Source organism: Melitaea cinxia, chromosome 10 (genome assembly GCF_905220565.1).
Source record: "Melitaea cinxia chromosome 10, ilMelCinx1.1, whole genome shotgun sequence".
In the NCBI taxonomy this organism is placed as follows: domain Eukaryota; kingdom Metazoa; phylum Arthropoda; class Insecta; order Lepidoptera; family Nymphalidae; genus Melitaea; species Melitaea cinxia.
Window position 1 is genome coordinate 4331527 of NC_059403.1, and position 19032 is coordinate 4350558.

The following is a 19032-nucleotide window of genomic DNA, read 5'->3' on the forward strand; positions in this document are numbered from 1 at the left end:
ATCGTTAAAATCGGTACACGCATTAAAAAGTTATGAGGTATAGTATACAATGTAGGTCGATGAAAGAAAAGGCATGTTAAAACGCATTATTAGATATAGCCCGAAAAGTACTTGTCAGGCCTCAATTTAATTCAAACCCACATGACCGGCACCAAGTTTAAAAAGAATCAACGACATCGGTCCCGTCGGTCAAATCGGTAGGTAAAAAGTTCTGAGATAACATACATTTGAAATATCTAATTGAGAATCTCCTATTAGTTGTATGAGTATGATAATTTATATTCTGAACATAAAACTCGCAATTCTAACTCCAATTGAATCCATCTGTTTCATTGGCATCAACAATTAATTTCCTTTTTCTGGTGAACGTGACTGATTTGTTAACGGGGGGTCGACTATAATAATATAAAGATCAACGTCACTCAGAAAATTTTCTATATATTTAGTTAATAATTATTATTCTTTAATTGAATTAGGCTAGGAGAGTGTAATCTCACTTTGAATGAGCTAATAGTTATTCCGGCTTTGTACTATTTATTTGTTAAGTAACTTTATATATATATAATATTACAAATGGAATAATATTAGATATACATAAAAACTGTGTTATCAAAGTAAGGTTTTAGGGGAACGTCTTTATTCTTTTATTGATGCGATTTTTTTTAATTGGTACCAGAAATAAGCGAAACTGGTACTAATGAGAATTTAAAAGCAGCCATTTGGCAACATTCTAGAGAACTACAGAAGACCCTTTACAATTATTTGGTTCAGTGTTTATATCAAAATTTGCAAAGTTTTCAAATGCGAACTAAAAGCTCATTCTAAAGAGACGTAGTTCTATATCGTAGATAGTCGACCTAAATATCCGCAGGGTGTAGAGTTACGAGTATGTACGCCAAAAACCTTTGTCTTTATCCGAGATGGAGATGAATTAAAAGTCTTTCAATGCCATTGCCAAGAGCGAAATAAAAGATTATTTACGTTCGAATTCGTGGCATTATACCAAGACTATCTATGATCTTTCGTAAGTTCTAGATTCGAATATAGAAATTAAATAATTTTGAAGGAACGGTTAATAATTAATTATTATTCATCATTCTCTTCCTATTTGTTGTATTTGTATTATATTTTATAACTTATTATTTCAAACATATCCAACTTAATCGATTAGTCAAACATTATATAAAATGTCATCAAATGTTTCTAATGGTATTAAAAATATAATTATAGTCTGAATGCTTACTTCATTTCATCAGTTTAAACACGTCCTGTTTTACTACGATTTAATTGGTCAAGCAGCGTGTTGAAGCTAAGTGACATTGATATCGCACTTTTTTTTTGTCAAACCTTATTTATTTACACTTTTGATCTGTGGACAATCTAGCATTACAAAGTATAAAACAAAATGGCTTCCCGCAGTCTTAGATATTTAAAACTACGTAACGGATTTTGATACGGTTTATTTTAGTAAATAGAATAATTTTAGAGCAAGGTTTATATTTATAATACACTAGCTGACCTGGCGAACTTCGTATCACCTTATTTTTTTTTTGAAATATAATAATAACATAATATATCAAAATAAAATATAGCCTATCTTTTAAGTTGGATCAAACTGCACACGGTGTGCAAATTTGACTAAAATCGGTTAAGTAGCTTAGGAGTCCATTGAGGACAAACATTGTGACACGAGATTTATATATATTAAGATGTATAATATAGTAGAGGAACAGTGATAGTTTTAGAGGTTTCTAATGTGATGTCGTATATAAACACAGTTTTTTTGCGCTTATATTGCAAATATTTATTTTATATTTTATATTTAGTATCAGCATTGCACCTGTGCGAAGCCGGGATGGGTAACTAGTAAGTCAATAAATAAAATATTTTCAAATAAATATACATTTTAAGTACTTCTAATGGACTTAGGATAGTAGGTATGTTATTCAAGTCAAGACGAGAACTGCAAATATTTACTTATACCCTGAAAATACACACCAAATATTTATTTAGACCCTAAGAAATCTTACGATATCAAATTCTACTAAAAGAAAAGGTCGGCTGGGGGGGAAAGGCGGTCTTTGTATCAGCGGAATGGATAATTCAAATATAAAAATCATTATTGAAATGAATAGAATTTATTTGATTTTTTTTTTGTCTCTAACATTATTAACAATGTTAAACATAAAATCTTCGAGTCTCACGAAATCTCAAAAACCGCTTGATGTGTCCAGTGCGTTAGTTATAGTTAGTATACGTCTTCTAAGAACGAATTTTGCAACTAGCGCCGCATTAAAAAGGTCTAAGGCCTCTCAGGTTTTTATACGAAAGTCCTTAATTTTACCTTTTTCTGTCATATCGGAAGTACATAAATTTCGTCATCACTACATCGTATAAAACAAAGTTACTTCCCGCTGTCTATAGATCTGTAAAACTACAAAACGGATTTTGATGCGGTTTTCTTTAGTAAATATATAGTAAATTTTCTAGAGGAATGTTTATTTGTATAATACATGCATAATATAGTACAGGAACACCGATAATTTTAGAAGTTTCTAACGTGATATCGTAAATAAAAAATTTTTTTGCGCTTACATTACAAATATTTATTTTATATTAATATTAGCATTGCACCCGTGTGAAATTGGGGCGGGTCGATTAATAAGTTAAAATTTTTGAATCTTTAAATTTTATATTTAGCTTTTTCAATGCCTATTAACTTAAAAGAGTATTCCATCGTTTGCCGATAGGTCTATATGTTAAAACAGAAGATTAGTTCGTATTACTGAGATTACCTAAAAATGGTTTGAGAAGACCCAAGGGAAGACTTTTTTGCATGACTGTTCCATGAAACGTGATCGAAAACGAGCTCTGTAAGTAGTCTGGAAGTTCTAGCGAACGAAAATGTAACCATGAATGCCGTATACAACAGTATGCTAAATTATTGTAATACGTATAATGATTATACACTATTTTAGCCCGTTTCTAAATCTATAATATAAAAATGAGTCGCTGAATGTGTTGCTAAGCGCAAAACTCGAGAACGGTTGGACCGATTTCGCTAATTCTTTTTTTTAAATATTCCTTGAAGTACGAGGATAGTTTTTACGGAGAGAAAAATTCTAAAAAAAAAAATTTTAATTTCCTGAAAAAGTCTAAAAACAACACTTTTCTATAATCCCATACAAAAGATTTGTGATAATACTTAAAAGTCAATTTGAACTTTAATACCATACGATAAAGTTTGTGTTAGGCGATACGAAGTTCGCCGGGTCAGCTAGTATTATCATAATTTTTATGCGTATTTATTATTTTTATAAAAATTAAACAGGATTTTCTTATTATTTAGAAAGTTATAGTTAAGTTTTTAAGCCTATATTAAATTTCTGACAGGATTCATATTATAAAAAGTGGGAAGTATGAAATGTATGGGAGTATAAAATTAATATTAAATTGTAACAAAAATCTAGATTTACATGTATACACATAACAATATAATTGAAGACAAATGTAATTGAAATCAGAAAATATATAAACATATACGGAGAAAACAAAACGTGTAAGTACGAGAAAAAAAAAATACCCATATATTTGTAAAGGTCGTCGTTTTACGTGTTTATGTAAATTTCTATTCACCATACTTTTCTTAATGACCCTATTTGGAAGATAATTATTGTTAAGTTACTTAGCTGAGAACTTAGTTTCTACTAAGTTTAAATTGTTTTATGGCATTTCTTAGAGTTAGGAACGGGCACCGAAATTTTGAAGAGTATAAAAAGATAGGACGTAAAAGTTTATGAGCATAAAATATTTAAATTTGTTCCTGAGCGCTTTCACCGCGAACTTGTAAGTTGATCACAATTTAAAAGAATTTGTCCGTTAGTGACACTTATATCACTTTTATAATTAACTAGGAGACCCAGCAAAATTCGTACCGCTATATTATTTTTTGAAGTAAAACATCTTTACGCACGCTTGACTTGGGGAGTAAGCTGATGAGTGCGTTACAAAAAGTGTGATCGGGCGAGGCGAACGGAAGTTGAGAGGTAGATATATGTTAGTGAAAATGAAAAGAAAGAGAGTTAGGTTTCGTAACTTTTACTCCAGTCGTGTGGTCTTAAGCTCACTCGTTTCTTTCCGTAAATATTTTTCTTTATACAAACCTTATCATGACAAATGCAAACACAAATTTTTTTTATTAAATTAAGGAAATTGTGCACTTCTTGTGTATACAATTAGGCCGGCAAACAAGCGTACGTCTCTCCTGATACTAAGCGATTACTGTAGCTCATAAACGCCTGCAAAACGAGAAGCACGCAAGTGCGCTGCCGACTTTACCCCCAAACCCCCCCAAGAACCCTGGTCACCTCACTCACCGCAGGAACACCACGCTTGTAAGTAGTATTATTAAGCTGTGACCTTCTGTAAGGTCGAGACACTTACCAGTCGGGCTGCTACAGATTTTAGCAGGATATTGCTGTGTACCTACCTCAGTTATGTAATATATGGGAGTATATAAACTTTATCAATTCGCTTTTTTATATATCTTTAATAAATAAATATTTTAACATACACACACATAATGCAAGGTCTTTAGGTACAAGCCTGACTGATGCTTATACATATTTTTGTTGTATAATTATACAATGAATATATAAGCAATACATACATAAAGAAATACTTATTAAGGAAAGACTTAATAATTTTTATTAAAATATCGTTATGTCGTTTTACCACCACCTTGGAACACACCACCTTGGAACTTAAAAAGCCGACCGATGGCGGGATAGCTATCCAACTCCTGGCTTTGAAATATACAGGCCGAAGACGGGCAGCAGCATCTTCGGTGCGACAAAGCCAGCCCTGCAGTCACCAACCCGCCTGCCCAGCGTACGGGCAAACCACATGAGCTCGCGCCGTTTTTGGCTCGAAGTTGGGGAGACCTATGTCCAGCAGTGGACTGCGATAGGCTGAAGTATAGAAGTGTTGTGTTGTATGTCGTTTTAAGTTATTTATGCTTATTTATTACACTTTATTAAAATAATACTAGCGACCCACACCGGCTTCGCACAGGTGCAATGCTGGTACTAAATATAAAATATAAAATAAATATTGGCAAAGTAAGCGCAAAAAATATGTTTATTTACGTCATCACATTAAAAACCTCTAAAACTATCAGTATTCCTCTACTATATTATGCATGTATTATACAAATAAACCATTCTCTGGAATTACTCTATTTACTAAAAAAACCGCATCAAAATCCGTTGCGTAGTTTTAAAGATCTAAGCATACGGACAGAGGGAAGCAACTTTGTTTTATACTATAAGTAATGATAAGACAATTCAAATTAGATTTTAGTTTGTACAATGTTTTATAGTAGTAAAAATAGCGTAACAACACCTATAAAGTCGTAAAAACTATTGTGTGCATAACAAATCTAGTTTTACTACGAAAATATTATTATATCTTGTAACAAAGCAATGAAAGTTTACGATTGGGACAATGGTAATAATTTCATTATATTTGACAAGCTTATGTATTAAAAACTTTCTCAAAAAAATAAACGCTCTACTATACTAGATTTTTTTGTATACGCAAATCAAATCAAATAATAAATATATTTTATTACTTGAGTAGGCTTCTTAAGCTGTTTTGAATCGTCATTTTACAAATTATATATTTTTTCATATTAAAAGTATAGTCAATGTGAAGTTACCACTGATACGGAATGTAAATAATGCTGAGAGAACCGTAAATTATTATAATTTCAGTCTTGTGCACTGCGTGAAATCCAGCGCCATGATACTCACAAATCTTTGTCATTTGATATAGTTTATTCACTGGAAATTATAAAACGGGTTGCAATGCATTTTATTATATACCCGCGAATACGCTGGCCCGTAAGTATAAAAAATTAGAATAGTTTTCTTTTTACATATTTCTCAATTGATTAAACATTTAAGATATTTTTGGAACGAAGTTCCTTACAGCTTGACATTTGGCTGGGCGACCAAATTGGAAAAAATGTGATACTAAAACCGTAAGAAAAATATAGAACGGAAGTGACGTAATATCAGCCACACGACTGTATAATATGACGTTTGTAAACTGTAACTAAAATATCACTAGTAAACTTATTTTTTTTAATTATTTATGTAATTTTATACTGTCGACAAAAATAAATAAAGACATATGTTTTTTTTTTTTTAATTTCACTTAATATTTTGAATTATTATTATTATTATTTTGTTTGATTTATTTTATTTTACGGTATTTGTTATTTTCTAAACTACTAAGTTTCCTAAATACTTTTATGTACTTAAATAAAAACCAATCAACTTAATTTAAAAAAAATTCAAGAACTAGAAAATATATATAAAATAACATTTTTTTTTTTCAAATTGTGTTGCTTCTATACTATCCGAAGAAACTTCGTTCCTACCTGGTATCCCATGACACCACATAATGTTATTTTCATTATTTTATAATCCTATTAGAGGAAATTTATTTATCAATTACACTGTAAATTTATATTATAACTTTCACCACGGTTGGTGTTGACGAGTGCAAGAAAGTTTCGATTTAATTAATATGCAAATTGCGATACCTACCGCTGGGCGTCGTGACTCCGACATTTTCCAAGTTAAGTAAAAAACTGTAATTGTTTGTTCAATGAGAACCTATTTAAAATTTGTAATTGTAATAGCTGCAAGCGAAGTGAGTTGAAAATTTCATTTTATAATTCAATTTTCTTAGTAATATTCTACGTTTAACGGAATTGTAAATTTTATTAAACATATTTCTTCCCCTGTTATCTCAATAGGCCATATATTATCATGTAAGAATTGCACACATTTCCTTCTTGAAATTTTAAATTGGTTAACATAACAGGAAACGAGATAAACTTGTACTTATAATAGTGACATAAAATATGTTTGACATGAAAAGATTTATTTATTCTAATCAGAAAGTCTGAAATATTCTTTTACTTTCTTTTTAACCCGAAATAGTCTCTGACTTTGGCAATTCCTATGGGAGTCCAATAATAAAAGAAGAAGAAGAAGAACCCGAAATAGAATACACTATACTAATTTTTTTAAATAAAATAACATATAAAATTATTGTAATCTCTTAAAATTCTTAAATTTTCATAGTTATCGTTTATGTAAATGAAGATCGTAATCGAATAGATTTAAAGATAGAGAATGGTCTCCAACACGTTATACCAATAAAATAATTACATGATGATGTTCAGAATTTCTAGTGAAACTAAAGAGAGATAAACCTTTTAACATTTAGTTTATTTTGTAGTTAAAAATTGGACAGTACTAATAGACTCATATTGTGTGATCTTTCAGCTGAATTTCATAGCTTTTGTACAAATTTATCTTTGCTCATTATTTCAACTGCTGATATACCTAAAACCAAATTAGCTCTGTCCTTTAATCAGTTTCCTTAAAGTCTTACATTTGTTATAGGCGTGAGTCAGGAGGTCAGTTACCTCGCTCAGCCAGCATAGATTCGATGGTGGAGGCAGCGATCTGCGCACGCCACTCCGAACAAAGTCCTACCACACTGCAGCTACCGAGATCTGATCGCGCCTTGAGCCTCGTGTCACCTGCTGTTGGCAGAAGAGCCAAATCTCAAAGAGGACTAGCTGGTAGGTAATTAATTTAATCAAAATCAAAAATTAATTTGTTTAAAAAGACTTCAAATATACTTTCGAATCGTCATTTTTCAAATTATATTACTTTTAATTAATTAGTATAAGTAAAAAGTGAAGCTACCACTGATTGAGAATATAGATTTTTCAGAGAAGAAGCAGAAAGAAACTCCGCAGTTAATCATTTAAAAAAAAGTTAAACACAAATATTACTTATGATTTTATTTTCTATGATTCGAATTTCACTAGAGATCTAAAAACTAAACCAAAAAATAAACATAATTTAATTAATAATATTAGCCAAAGAAGTATATCAAATATTACTTTGTGATATGCTATACACAACTAAAGTGCTTTTTCAAGACTCATCATCAAAAGTTTCATTGTAAGATATATTTATTGAACGTTCTTTTTATGTCTCAAGATATACTTAATTTCGACGGTAAAGCCGATAAAGTCTACTAATCTTTCTATCGTCATATTATAATCCTAACGTTTACCAATTCATCCTAAGGTGTACAAACGAAACTTAGGACTTAAATATATTAATGGACTTACAGTAATAGCACTACATACTACATGTTACAATAACAATCCCTCGTAAAACTTCAAAACTTTGAAATGGATTTTCATTTGGTTCATCAAAAAGTAGAATAATATTTCATGAAAATTTAAATTTATATCTTGTTCAGGTTTTGTCCAAGATGGTCTAATTGTGACGAAAATTGTTAAGAATGTGGAAATATATCAAGCCACCTGGGAGCTTTTGTCGAAAATATCTTAGAAACGTATCAAAAACATTTATAATGGAATTATTCTTACTTTATAGGTCTACGAGTTAACAATGGCGTCTATTTATATTTTTAACATACTTCAAAAAAGGAGGAGGTTACTCAATGTTCGGGGATAACTTAATCGTTTATGAACCGATTTGACAATCCTTTGTTTATTGGAAAGGAGATATCCTAAGTGTGGTACCATAATAAGGAAATCAGGATCTGATGATGGGATCCCAGAGAAATCGAGGGAAGCTCTCGAAAATCCACATAACTTTTTACTGTGTGTACCGATTTTAATGATTTTTAATTTAATCGAAAGTCGATGTTTATCATATGGTCAGATTAAAATTTCATCGAGATCTGATTACAACTTTTGGAGTAATCTTTGATAATGCGTATTTACTTGACTCTTTTTTCGTCTACCTACGTTGTACTACTTGTCGATGTAGTTGAAGTCGTTTTTTTTTTCGTTTTCCAGCAAACACAATTATAATGTTAGCTTATTATCCCACCCTATCTTCTAAAACAATAATGACGTACTATGCGCCCGTCACTTTCACTAAGATTATGTATGATATGTACTACACATTCAAGGCCAGAACGCATCCGTGACAAAAAAATAAATATTTTGACACACACAGTCATTTGTTTCTAAGGCAGCTTAGTGCCTATATTTTAGGTAAAATTCAAATGATATATACCTATAAGTACATTTGATTCAGCAAACATTATTTAACCATATAGCCTGCTATACCATATGCTGCTAGCTGGCCTGGCGAACTTCGTGGCGCCTTATTTTTTATTTTTTTGTTATTATAATAACTATTTGTATCGGAATAAAATTAAGCCTATCTTTCAAGTTGGATCAAACAGCACACGGTGTGCAAATTTGATTAAAATTGGCTAAGTAGTTTAAAAGTTATATCCAGAAAAATTAAAACAATCACATTCAAAATCGTGTAGCGTCTGTTTTGATGTGATTTGATCACTTGTTCCTCGTCATTGCCGTCTGATTTACATAATTAGGGTTTTGAATAAACTGGGGGTTAATTGTTCGAAACGGTTTCCGTAATTTGTTAATAATCTAGTCTACATATACATGTTATACAAATATGAGACGTTATTTATTGCTAAAAGGAACTGAGCTTAAACAGACTGTAAACTTTTCACTGACATTGACGACGCGTTGGCGCATCGGTCACAGTACTGACTATTGCGCTGGCGGTCGCGGGTTCGATCCTCGCTCCCGACAGATAATTGTATTGGCCATATAGATGTTTGTCGTGGTCTGGGCGTTTGTGCTCGTGTATTGTGTGTGTTTCCGGACCCCCGACACGGGAGAGAATCCTACTGGGGGTCGTTGAGTGTGAAGTGTTTATTTATGTATTTATTACTTTTGTTATTCTTATTTATTTTTAGTTATTACCAACGAAACGAAAACGAATTATTGGTACAAAGTTTTTATTAGGATAATATATTCAACGCATTATTAAATTGGCGACCTTCCGTTAAGGGACATATCGACTGTCCGAAGTATACGACATACGTACAGTATCGAAACTGAAAATTCTCTATTTTTTTTATTGCATGAAAAAACTATTATTTATGTATATTTTCAAAGAAAAAAGAGAAAATGCTATAAAATACACATAAAATCACATTTTTCATGAGTGACTCAATATCGTAATACTTAACAAATTATTCAGCGTAAAAAATGTAAAGTGCCTTTTTTCAATTTCGATATTATACGTAGGGACCGTCGATATATTGGCTATGGTATGTCATACATGGAGACATACCACAGCCGAAATAATACGTGAAAAAAATAAGCAGTAGTAAGTACAACTCATTAGTAGAAGGGCTTTGGCCAGTATAAGGTTTAATGCAATGCAAAAATAATTACTCAAAACAGCTATTTTTATCACAAAAAGTAGCACTGGAGTGAGATACAAAACTATTGGAAAGATTGGCTTTTTTCTAAATCCGTCAATTTATGTATAACATAACTCAATTACGGAAGATTCGCTATTTGAATTATCGAGGGCAGAAATTCTCTACGTTGTTGAAACGGAAGTTTGTCAAACTTGATAAAATAATCTCTTTATTTTTATGATTTAGTTTTATATCGAATAAAATGAGGCTAAAATATTCATTATTTTAAAAGCTTTTATTTAACTTCCAATGTATGTATATAAGGATGGAATCTTGCACAACTCAATTTTGAACCATATATCTTTAACCGATTGAGCCGAAATTTTATACATACATTTAGTTTGGATGAAAATGCATGGTTAGCTATGTGACATCATTCTAAATCAAATATGGCGGAACAACCAAGATGGCGGAGTAGTTACATTTAATGCTCTCCAACAATCTAAAAAATGCGTAAAAAATGAAAGGGCTTGTTCAAACTAACTTGAAAAATAAAGTGACGTCACTCTAAACCTAAAATGGCGAACTTTTAAAGATGGCGGACTAGTAATTTTTATGCACTCCTGCAACATGGATACCAAATAAAAGGGTTTGCCGGGAATACCTCAAAAAACAAAGTCTCGTTACACTAAATCCAATATGGTAGACTTGTAAAGATGGCAGACTAAGTTTTTGTATTTTATTGCATTATTATCAAATGAATGTATTTATTAAGAATGTCAGAATGAGAAACCTTTGAAAATTTTATTTCATTTTAGTAGTGGTTTAGAAATTTAGTTCCTCTTAGTATCGCAAATCGTTATTTTACTATTTGTATGCTATCTACGAGTAGCTAACTAAAGTATTATACGTTTTTAAACTGTGGGAGAAATTTATTTAATGAAGGTATTAAGTAATAGTTTTCTTATATTTATCGTTCTCTTTTCTTTTAAGACAAAAGAAAAATTTATTCATTATATTTAATTCAAAATACAACTCAATAATTTTTTTATAAACTTTATGGCATTGTTCAAATACAATTCGCAAAATTATGTCACAAGAATTCTAATAGATTCAGCGAAATTACTTTGTGTAAATTCAGTGGAGCATTTGCAAAGAATAATATATTCACAGTAATTTGGTAAAATTTTGTCTGTGGCTTTTAATTTAAGAACGTTTATCAAGGATAATTTTTCGAAGGAATCAAAGCAATAATATAAAATAATACATACTTCAAAAACTACTACTTTTACTTAACCAACGTTTCTGTTAAAGTTTTTTTTTTTTTTTTTTTTTTTTTTTTTTAAATAAAGTTATGTCCACAGGCTTAAAGTGCCCATGCTTTTGTTATTCCGATTTTAAGTTTTATTACTGATCGTTTACTTGTTACACTACTGCAGCTTACACTAAGAGACCTAATTATTCTATCTTAGTATCCCTAATGCAGACGTGAGTCCACCGACCAAAATTATGCTAAACTTAATTGATATCTTACATGCAAAAAGACATAGAATTATATTGCGCCTTACTTTAATTATTGTTGTCACTATTATAATAATTATTATTATCTATGTTTATATATACACTTACTTGCTATCTATAATATATGTACACTTATTGTCTAGCTAACGTATATGTACACTTATGGCCTACTTGGCCTACTTACAATATACACTTAACCTATGTTATTATTAGTAATTTTTTTTTTTTTTTTTTTTTTTTTTTTTTTTTTTTTTTTTTTTTTTTTCTTACTCCTAAGTTTTTTCCTTATACAATTTATTCCTACAAGTAAGGTGTGCTACAATTTTAACATTTCGAGCACACCCTCAATGACGGCGGCATCCCTGTGGTGAATCGCCATCCTGAGGCTGTGCTCGAGGATATCTTTTTCAGAAGTTTCCGCTGCCTTCGTCACAAAGCGACCAATTGCGTCGTCACGGTCGTCGGTGTAATAGACACAGGTGTTGGTATGCCTAGTCACCGCGACTACAGCGTGCGAGACGCTGTCGTGAATCTTGAGCCTCCTTGTCTTCGTCTGGAGGACAACGACGTCCTCATAGGTCTGGCCCTGCGCCTCATGGATGGTTAAGACGCGCGATCCCTCACCAGACCCGTATCCCTGGTCAGTCAGCAATCTCTTCTCCTCTTGCGTAAAGACCAGGTACAAGGTCCGGTCCCTTCCTACAGGAATGCGCGCGCCCGTGAGGCTCTCCACTCGCAAAGATCGGATCTTTGTGCTTGAGCTGTACACGGTCTTGTAAACCTCACTGATGGCAAAGGCGACGTCTTTGGGGTTACGATGCGTGCATGACAACTCACATGAGATGGTTGTTAACAGGTTTGGTCTGCGGTACCGCATTTCGAACAGGTTGTCCCTGTCGATGTACGGCAGCTGATTTATATCTCCAATGAGGACTACCTTCTCTGCTCCCGATAGTCGGGCGGCCATTACTATGGCTCCGAAATGGTTCATGAGGGCTTCGTCCACCGTTAGGCGTTTGATTTTTGAGCCCTCACGGAAACCATTTACCAGCACGGATGCCATAGTGCGCACCTTTTGCTTGGCCTTGTTGCCATAGCGGTGCGCCAGTTTTTCCTTTAGGTCTTTGGCCGCCTCGACTGTGGTCGTAATCACGACCTCCGTGTCCTCATCGAAGTCCCTGACTATGCGAGTTGTCTTACCGCATCCCGGTACACCGTTTATCCACTCCAGCGATGGTAGCCCCCAGGTCACGGACGGTAAACCGGCTTCCCGGTCGCCCGAGATGGTTTTCGCCATCCGCAGCATCCGGTCGCCCAGCATTACTTTCGTGCATCTGGCCACTACCACCACCGGGTCCCCTTCAGGTGTGTCGAAGGTTTGAGACTCCTCGTCACTCCCCTCAGACTCGACCGCGCTCACAAAACCTGCTGTGGTGTTATATGCAGCCATATACCTACCCGACATCTTGCCCTTGAGTATTTGTCGGGTTTTGCTGTTGTATATGGCTGCTTCGGCTTCCTCGAGTTCCACCTCCAGTAGCCTTTGGTGATCGTACTGGTAGGCCTGCATGATCTTTTTGCAGGTGGCCAGGCTTACCTCGCGGTTTGCCTTTATTATGGCCAGGAACTCGATTAGGGCGTTCTCTGCATGTTGAAACGGTGTGGACGCAGGTCGAAGTCTTGGTGGTTCTACTTGTCCCATATCGGCCCTAGTTCGAGCGGCGAGTGACGCCTCCGGGTGCCTCGGACTGTCGTCTTTGGTGAACCCGCTCAGCGTCCCCGATAGTCGCTCTCCCTGTCCAGCCTTTTTGGGAGAGGGGTGATGCGGGAGCTTACCTTGTTTCGGGGAGATGGTTGCCTGGATAAAGGTCGCCAATGACATCGAGCTCGGCTTAGACTCAGGTGCGGCCCTTGCTTTGCGTTGTTCAACCTTCTGGTTCTCGATCTTTTGTTGTAGGCGCTCCGAGCCACTAGGTGCGGGTTCGCTGACAGTCGGCAATGCAGGGGATGAAGGTGTTTTGGATTTCGGTCTTAAGTAACCAAGATCCTCCCCCCTGTCTTCGTAAACAATGACCTCACTGTTCTTAGAAGCCATTAGGCAACCGTACCTATCCGATACGTTGCCTCTATCATAACCGACTCTCATCGAATCGACACTGATTCTTCCGGGGATTCCCCCGGGGATCTCGCCCAAGCGCTGTAGCCACAAGCTGGACTGCGCGAAGGCGGACGTCTCTCCCCATTCGAAAAGTGCGATCTCTTTGTTTTTCAACCGCAATAAACGATAGGTCGGGTCGCCCTCCTGCTCTTGCGCTAGCGCTGTGATTTTTGTGCGCTTTATGCTTGTCTTTTGGGTGCTACCGTTTATCAGTAAGGCGAGCCCCGGCGAAATCGCCAGCTGATTGCGTTCTTCAGAGCGACAGAAGCTTATTCCCATCCTCTCCGTTTCGCTGTCCATGAATAGAGCCACGCATCTGGTCCTAATACCAACTTCTCCACTTCCGTTCACTTCACTGGGCGAGGATTGTGTCATCCTGCTCTGAGTCGGTTGCGGAGGTGCGTTTTGGTTGGCTCTATTCCTGAACAGGTTCTGCAGTGAGGAAGACATGGTCCTAGTTATTTGGCCCAGAAGGGTGCGGCCAGGAGACATCCGCGGAGCCGTGATGTTGTCCTGCTGAGTTACTTGTTGGACACGGTTTTGTTCTATTTGTGTTTGTGTGTTGTGTGTCTGAGTGTGTGTTGTAAGAACGACGGTGTTGGCATTCTGCGTAGGTGTTAAAGCCAGTGGTGGAGAAAGCGTGTTGTTCCTCTTTGCGGCTGTATTGACGGCCTTTCTCGCGAATGTGAGGAAGGACGTTCTGCTAGTCTCGCTCTCCAGGATGGTATGGAGCGATGGCTGGTCTAATTTAATCTGGAGTTTGAGTTCCAGATCCAGCCTTTCCTTACTGAACCTCGGGCAGCTCAGTATAATATGCAGAACTGTCTCCTCACAATTCGGGTCGCAGACGCACGAAGGACTGTCAGTGATGTGGAATCTGTGAAGATACGCCGCAAATCCTCCGTGGCCGGTCAGAATTTGTGTGTCGACAGATGTTGGTGCCGATTTCCTTACCAGTCTGCGAGCGGTCTTTACATCCGGTAAGAATATTTTCGTGACCGAGCCAGTCTCCGAAGAATTGTATCTGTCTTGCCACACCCTGGCAGACGCTTCCCGTATCTGCCTTTTGACATACGAGAGTGGTACTCTGTCGTAGTCAGGTGCCGTCTTTTTCGTTAAAGCCGCCCTTTTGGCTAGTTCGTCCGCTCTCTCATTGCCCGGTGTTCTGTTAAAGTTGCTGTTATATAAAATCCTTTCCCTAATTGAATACCTAGGTAAGAGATTTTGTATGTAATTATATTGGCGCCTGCTCTTTTAGATATAGCAATAAATGTTAATGCGTACCTTGGTTGTAATTAAAATCGCGTAGGCGTAATACTGACGCAACTTTATAGCAAATAATTGTGTTTGTACTCTAATAAAACCTCCAATAAAAATTGAATTGAGAAACTCCTGATTTTTTTTAAGTCGATAAAAACGGAATCATTTATTAATACCGGTGTCTTTTGTGGACTGTTATAAATTATGCCAACAGCGTTCTTTAACTAAGGCGCTCTCTGTTCATCTGTCATAGAACTGTATCGTCTGATCTGTAGTAGGTACTAGATTTAGAAATCCTACCTATTATGATTCCTAAGGTTTTGTGACAGCATTGTAATGAATATATATAATAACAGAGTAAAATTACTTAAAATTACATTTGAAAGTGTAAATCTAAAAAACAGAAGAATGAAAAAATAAAAGATGAAGTACATAACTACATTTCTGAACTTAACTCTTAGAATTGCATTCCAAATACGTTTCAAATAGCTTTATTTTCTTTATTAGTCGTTCTCAAAATATTGTTATAAAATCATTTTTTTTTATTATTTTAAAGAAGGATGAAGACACAATGAAACTGATCTGTTATATTCGTAAAATATATTTACTCTTTATCATTAACTAATTGTTATACCAACATACGTGTATATGACAACGGTCATAACACCGGCTGTTCCTCACACATAGTATTTATTCGTATTGGCCGTGATCTGGGCTTCTCTACCTGTGCATTAAATGTGAGTTCCGTTGATGAAGAAATCCGTTGAGTGTGAAACTTTTATTATTAACTTCAATAAAAAATATTAAACATTTGAAATGTTCATTATTAAAGAAAAAAGAAAGAAAGACATTTATTTGAGACACATACACTGCTTATATGTTATAACTGAGGTAGGACACAGCAGGAATTTCCTGCTCAAAATATGGAGCAGCCCGACTGGGGTAGTACCTCGACCTTACAGAAGACCACAGCTAAATAATACTGTTTTCAAGCAGTATTGTGTTCCTTTTGGTGAGTAAGGTGACCAGAGCTCCTGGGGGGGATTGGGGATTGGGTCGGCAACGCGCTTTCGATGCTTCTGGTATTGTAGGCGTCTATAAGCTACGGTACTCTCTTACCATCAGGTGAGCCGTACGCTTGTTTGCCGAACTAGTGATATAAAAAAAAAACAGACATACAACAACACAATGAGATTACAAATACAATAAAAAAATTAAAAAAAGGTCAAAATTAGTAAAGGTGTAACTAAAAATTTAAATAATTAATTTAAAAAATGAAAAGTAAAATTTTATCGAATAAAAAATAAAAATAAAAATAAAAAGAAAATAGTAATAATAAAAAAGCAACAAATATAATTACACATGTTAAAATATTAATATTAAGAAATACCGCAAGAATTATTTAATATCCAACAATTAAACAACGTTTTTAATGCTGACGATTAACCCATCTCATTACTAAGCAAAAATGGTTCTTAATTATCTATTGAAAAAACAATTTAGCTCAAAAATATCATTAGGATTATCCTCAAGTTCATGATTAAATACAAACAATGTCTGAAGAAGCCGTAATAAAGAAAGTTTATTCACAAACTTGTCTGCTGGAATTTATAAATAAAATTATAGGCAAAGCATAATAATTATAAAGTATGAAAATTGACCTAAGAGTTGGTTAAAATCAAATGCTTCGAATATTTCACGTTAAATCAGGTAGACATCACCACGCGAAAGAGTAACAAAATAAATATCAACATAATTGAAATTGTAATATTAATTAAGATTAATATTTAACTCTTCGTGTCATATTTATTAATTCAATTTACAGATTTAATAAGGTCGTCTATTAACCTAGCATATTTAATATTGAAATTTCATCAAAATTTAATTAATTAATGGGATTATTCTGTATATGGGATTGGTCTGTAAGGGCATCGGAACGCGGATAAGTAATATGTATTATATTTAAAATATATACGATTATAACTAAATATAAAGCTCATTTTATTTATTTATTAACTTTCGGTGTCGGTACACAGCACAGTAAGATGTATAAAAAGTAATATGTGAATATGAAGGCTAATTACGACACGTTAGCGCAACGGTTCCAGCACTGCCTTATATACATAGTTACATACGTATTGGCCATACAAATATTGTCATCGTCTGGGCATTTGTGGTTGTATATTCTGTGTGTGTGTATTATGTGTGTTAACTAAAAAATATTTCAGTTCAGTGTACAACAATTACGCTGAATTTTTTACAAGTTGCTATTTTATTTTTCCAGGCCCTTATAACTTGCAATGTCATTGTAAAGCTGTATTCGGGATACATCTTTATACTTTTTTTAGCTTTTAAGAGTAATTTTTTTTTACTCTCAAAGGTTAAAAAAATAGTATAATTTGTGACGTTTGTCAGTAAGCAACCAATTAACATAATCAAAGTCTAAAAATATGGATAGCAGATAGAGATGCTAACTTACTGCTCTTACATTATAACAAACATATATTTTAAGTGATTAATATTAATATCTAATAATATTAGTATTTTTCATTCATTAAGTCACTTGAGTGAATGGTTTTCAGTGATGCCAAAGTGCATATATTTTTCGCCAATATCAAGTAGAATGTAGAACACATTTTTTAGTTATTTATTATATCGAAACTTTATCTCTAATAAACATTATTAATTTAGAAGTATTAAATTTGTCTCTCTTTCATCTCGAGTTTAACAATGAAAAAAAAACATCGAAAGAAGTGCCACATGGTGTGTAAGAAATTCAAACATTTATATGTATATTTTGCCTGTGTGTAAGTCTGTGTAGATCTGCTTGCCAGGTAAGTATCACACCTCCAACCTTCTCCTTCGTTGAGGGAAAGATCTATATCTTCGTTTTAAACTGTGATAAAATTAGAGTGGTGTTGAATTTGAAATAATATGTCACACTTCTTTTAACTCAACGCTATGATTCCAACTTAGTACGTGATTCCATTTTAAAATAAGTTCATTAAAATTGAAGCACTTTTGATCGCATAACTGAAACTATCCAACATAATTCTATTGAGCACTTACTAATGGAGCAAATCAAGTTATCACCATAGCAATATGAACTAATTTCCGACAAAGGTTCCAATTTACAAGCGAATTGTAAGTGCTTGACTTCGTGGGTAATTGTAATTCGAGTTAGAGAAATCCGTTCTAAATAGCTATATCTATTATTACTGTATCTGGAAATTCAAATTAATTAGCCTTATATTTACATAGGGTCTCTTGACAGTGTTTGACATAACTATAGACATAAATCTCAATAAATGTGTGTACTGCACGAACCAAAAAGAAGTCTTAGGCCTTTCTTCAGACGCTTAACTTCATAAAGCCCAAGCACAAAGACATAATTTTAACGACGTCAATCGTTCACATAATAAATTAATTAATTTTTTATTATATTAATATTTAATTAATCAATTAATTTAATATACTTACTTATCCATATAAATAAAAATGAATGTTGCTAAGCGCATAACTCGAGAATAGCTTAACCAATTCGGCTAATTTTTTTTTTGTTTTTTGTATATGCCTTAAGGCCCACGGAAGGTTTTAATAGAAACAAGAAATTAAAATTGACTGACATTAAATTGAATGACTATTAACTATGAACAGAACGAAGTTTGTCCAGGCAGCTCGTATAAAATAAATTAAGATATGAACTTTCAGTGTTGCGGCGGTAAATAATTGAAAAAATGTGATTTTATTCAGTATTTTTAGATCTATCTTGATTA

At 34.0% G+C, this 19032-nt stretch overlaps 1 protein-coding gene across 1 annotated transcript in view; it reads left to right on the forward strand.

Annotated features, from left to right (window-relative positions):
* LOC123657385 overlaps positions 1 to 19032 on the forward strand; it is a 217165-nt gene that overhangs the window by 112292 nt on the left and 85841 nt on the right. The window contains exon 5 of the mRNA XM_045592938.1: positions 7482 to 7663. Within this exon, the coding sequence (XP_045448894.1) occupies positions 7482 to 7663 (182 nt within the window). The remainder of the gene's footprint in view (positions 1 to 7481; positions 7664 to 19032) is intronic.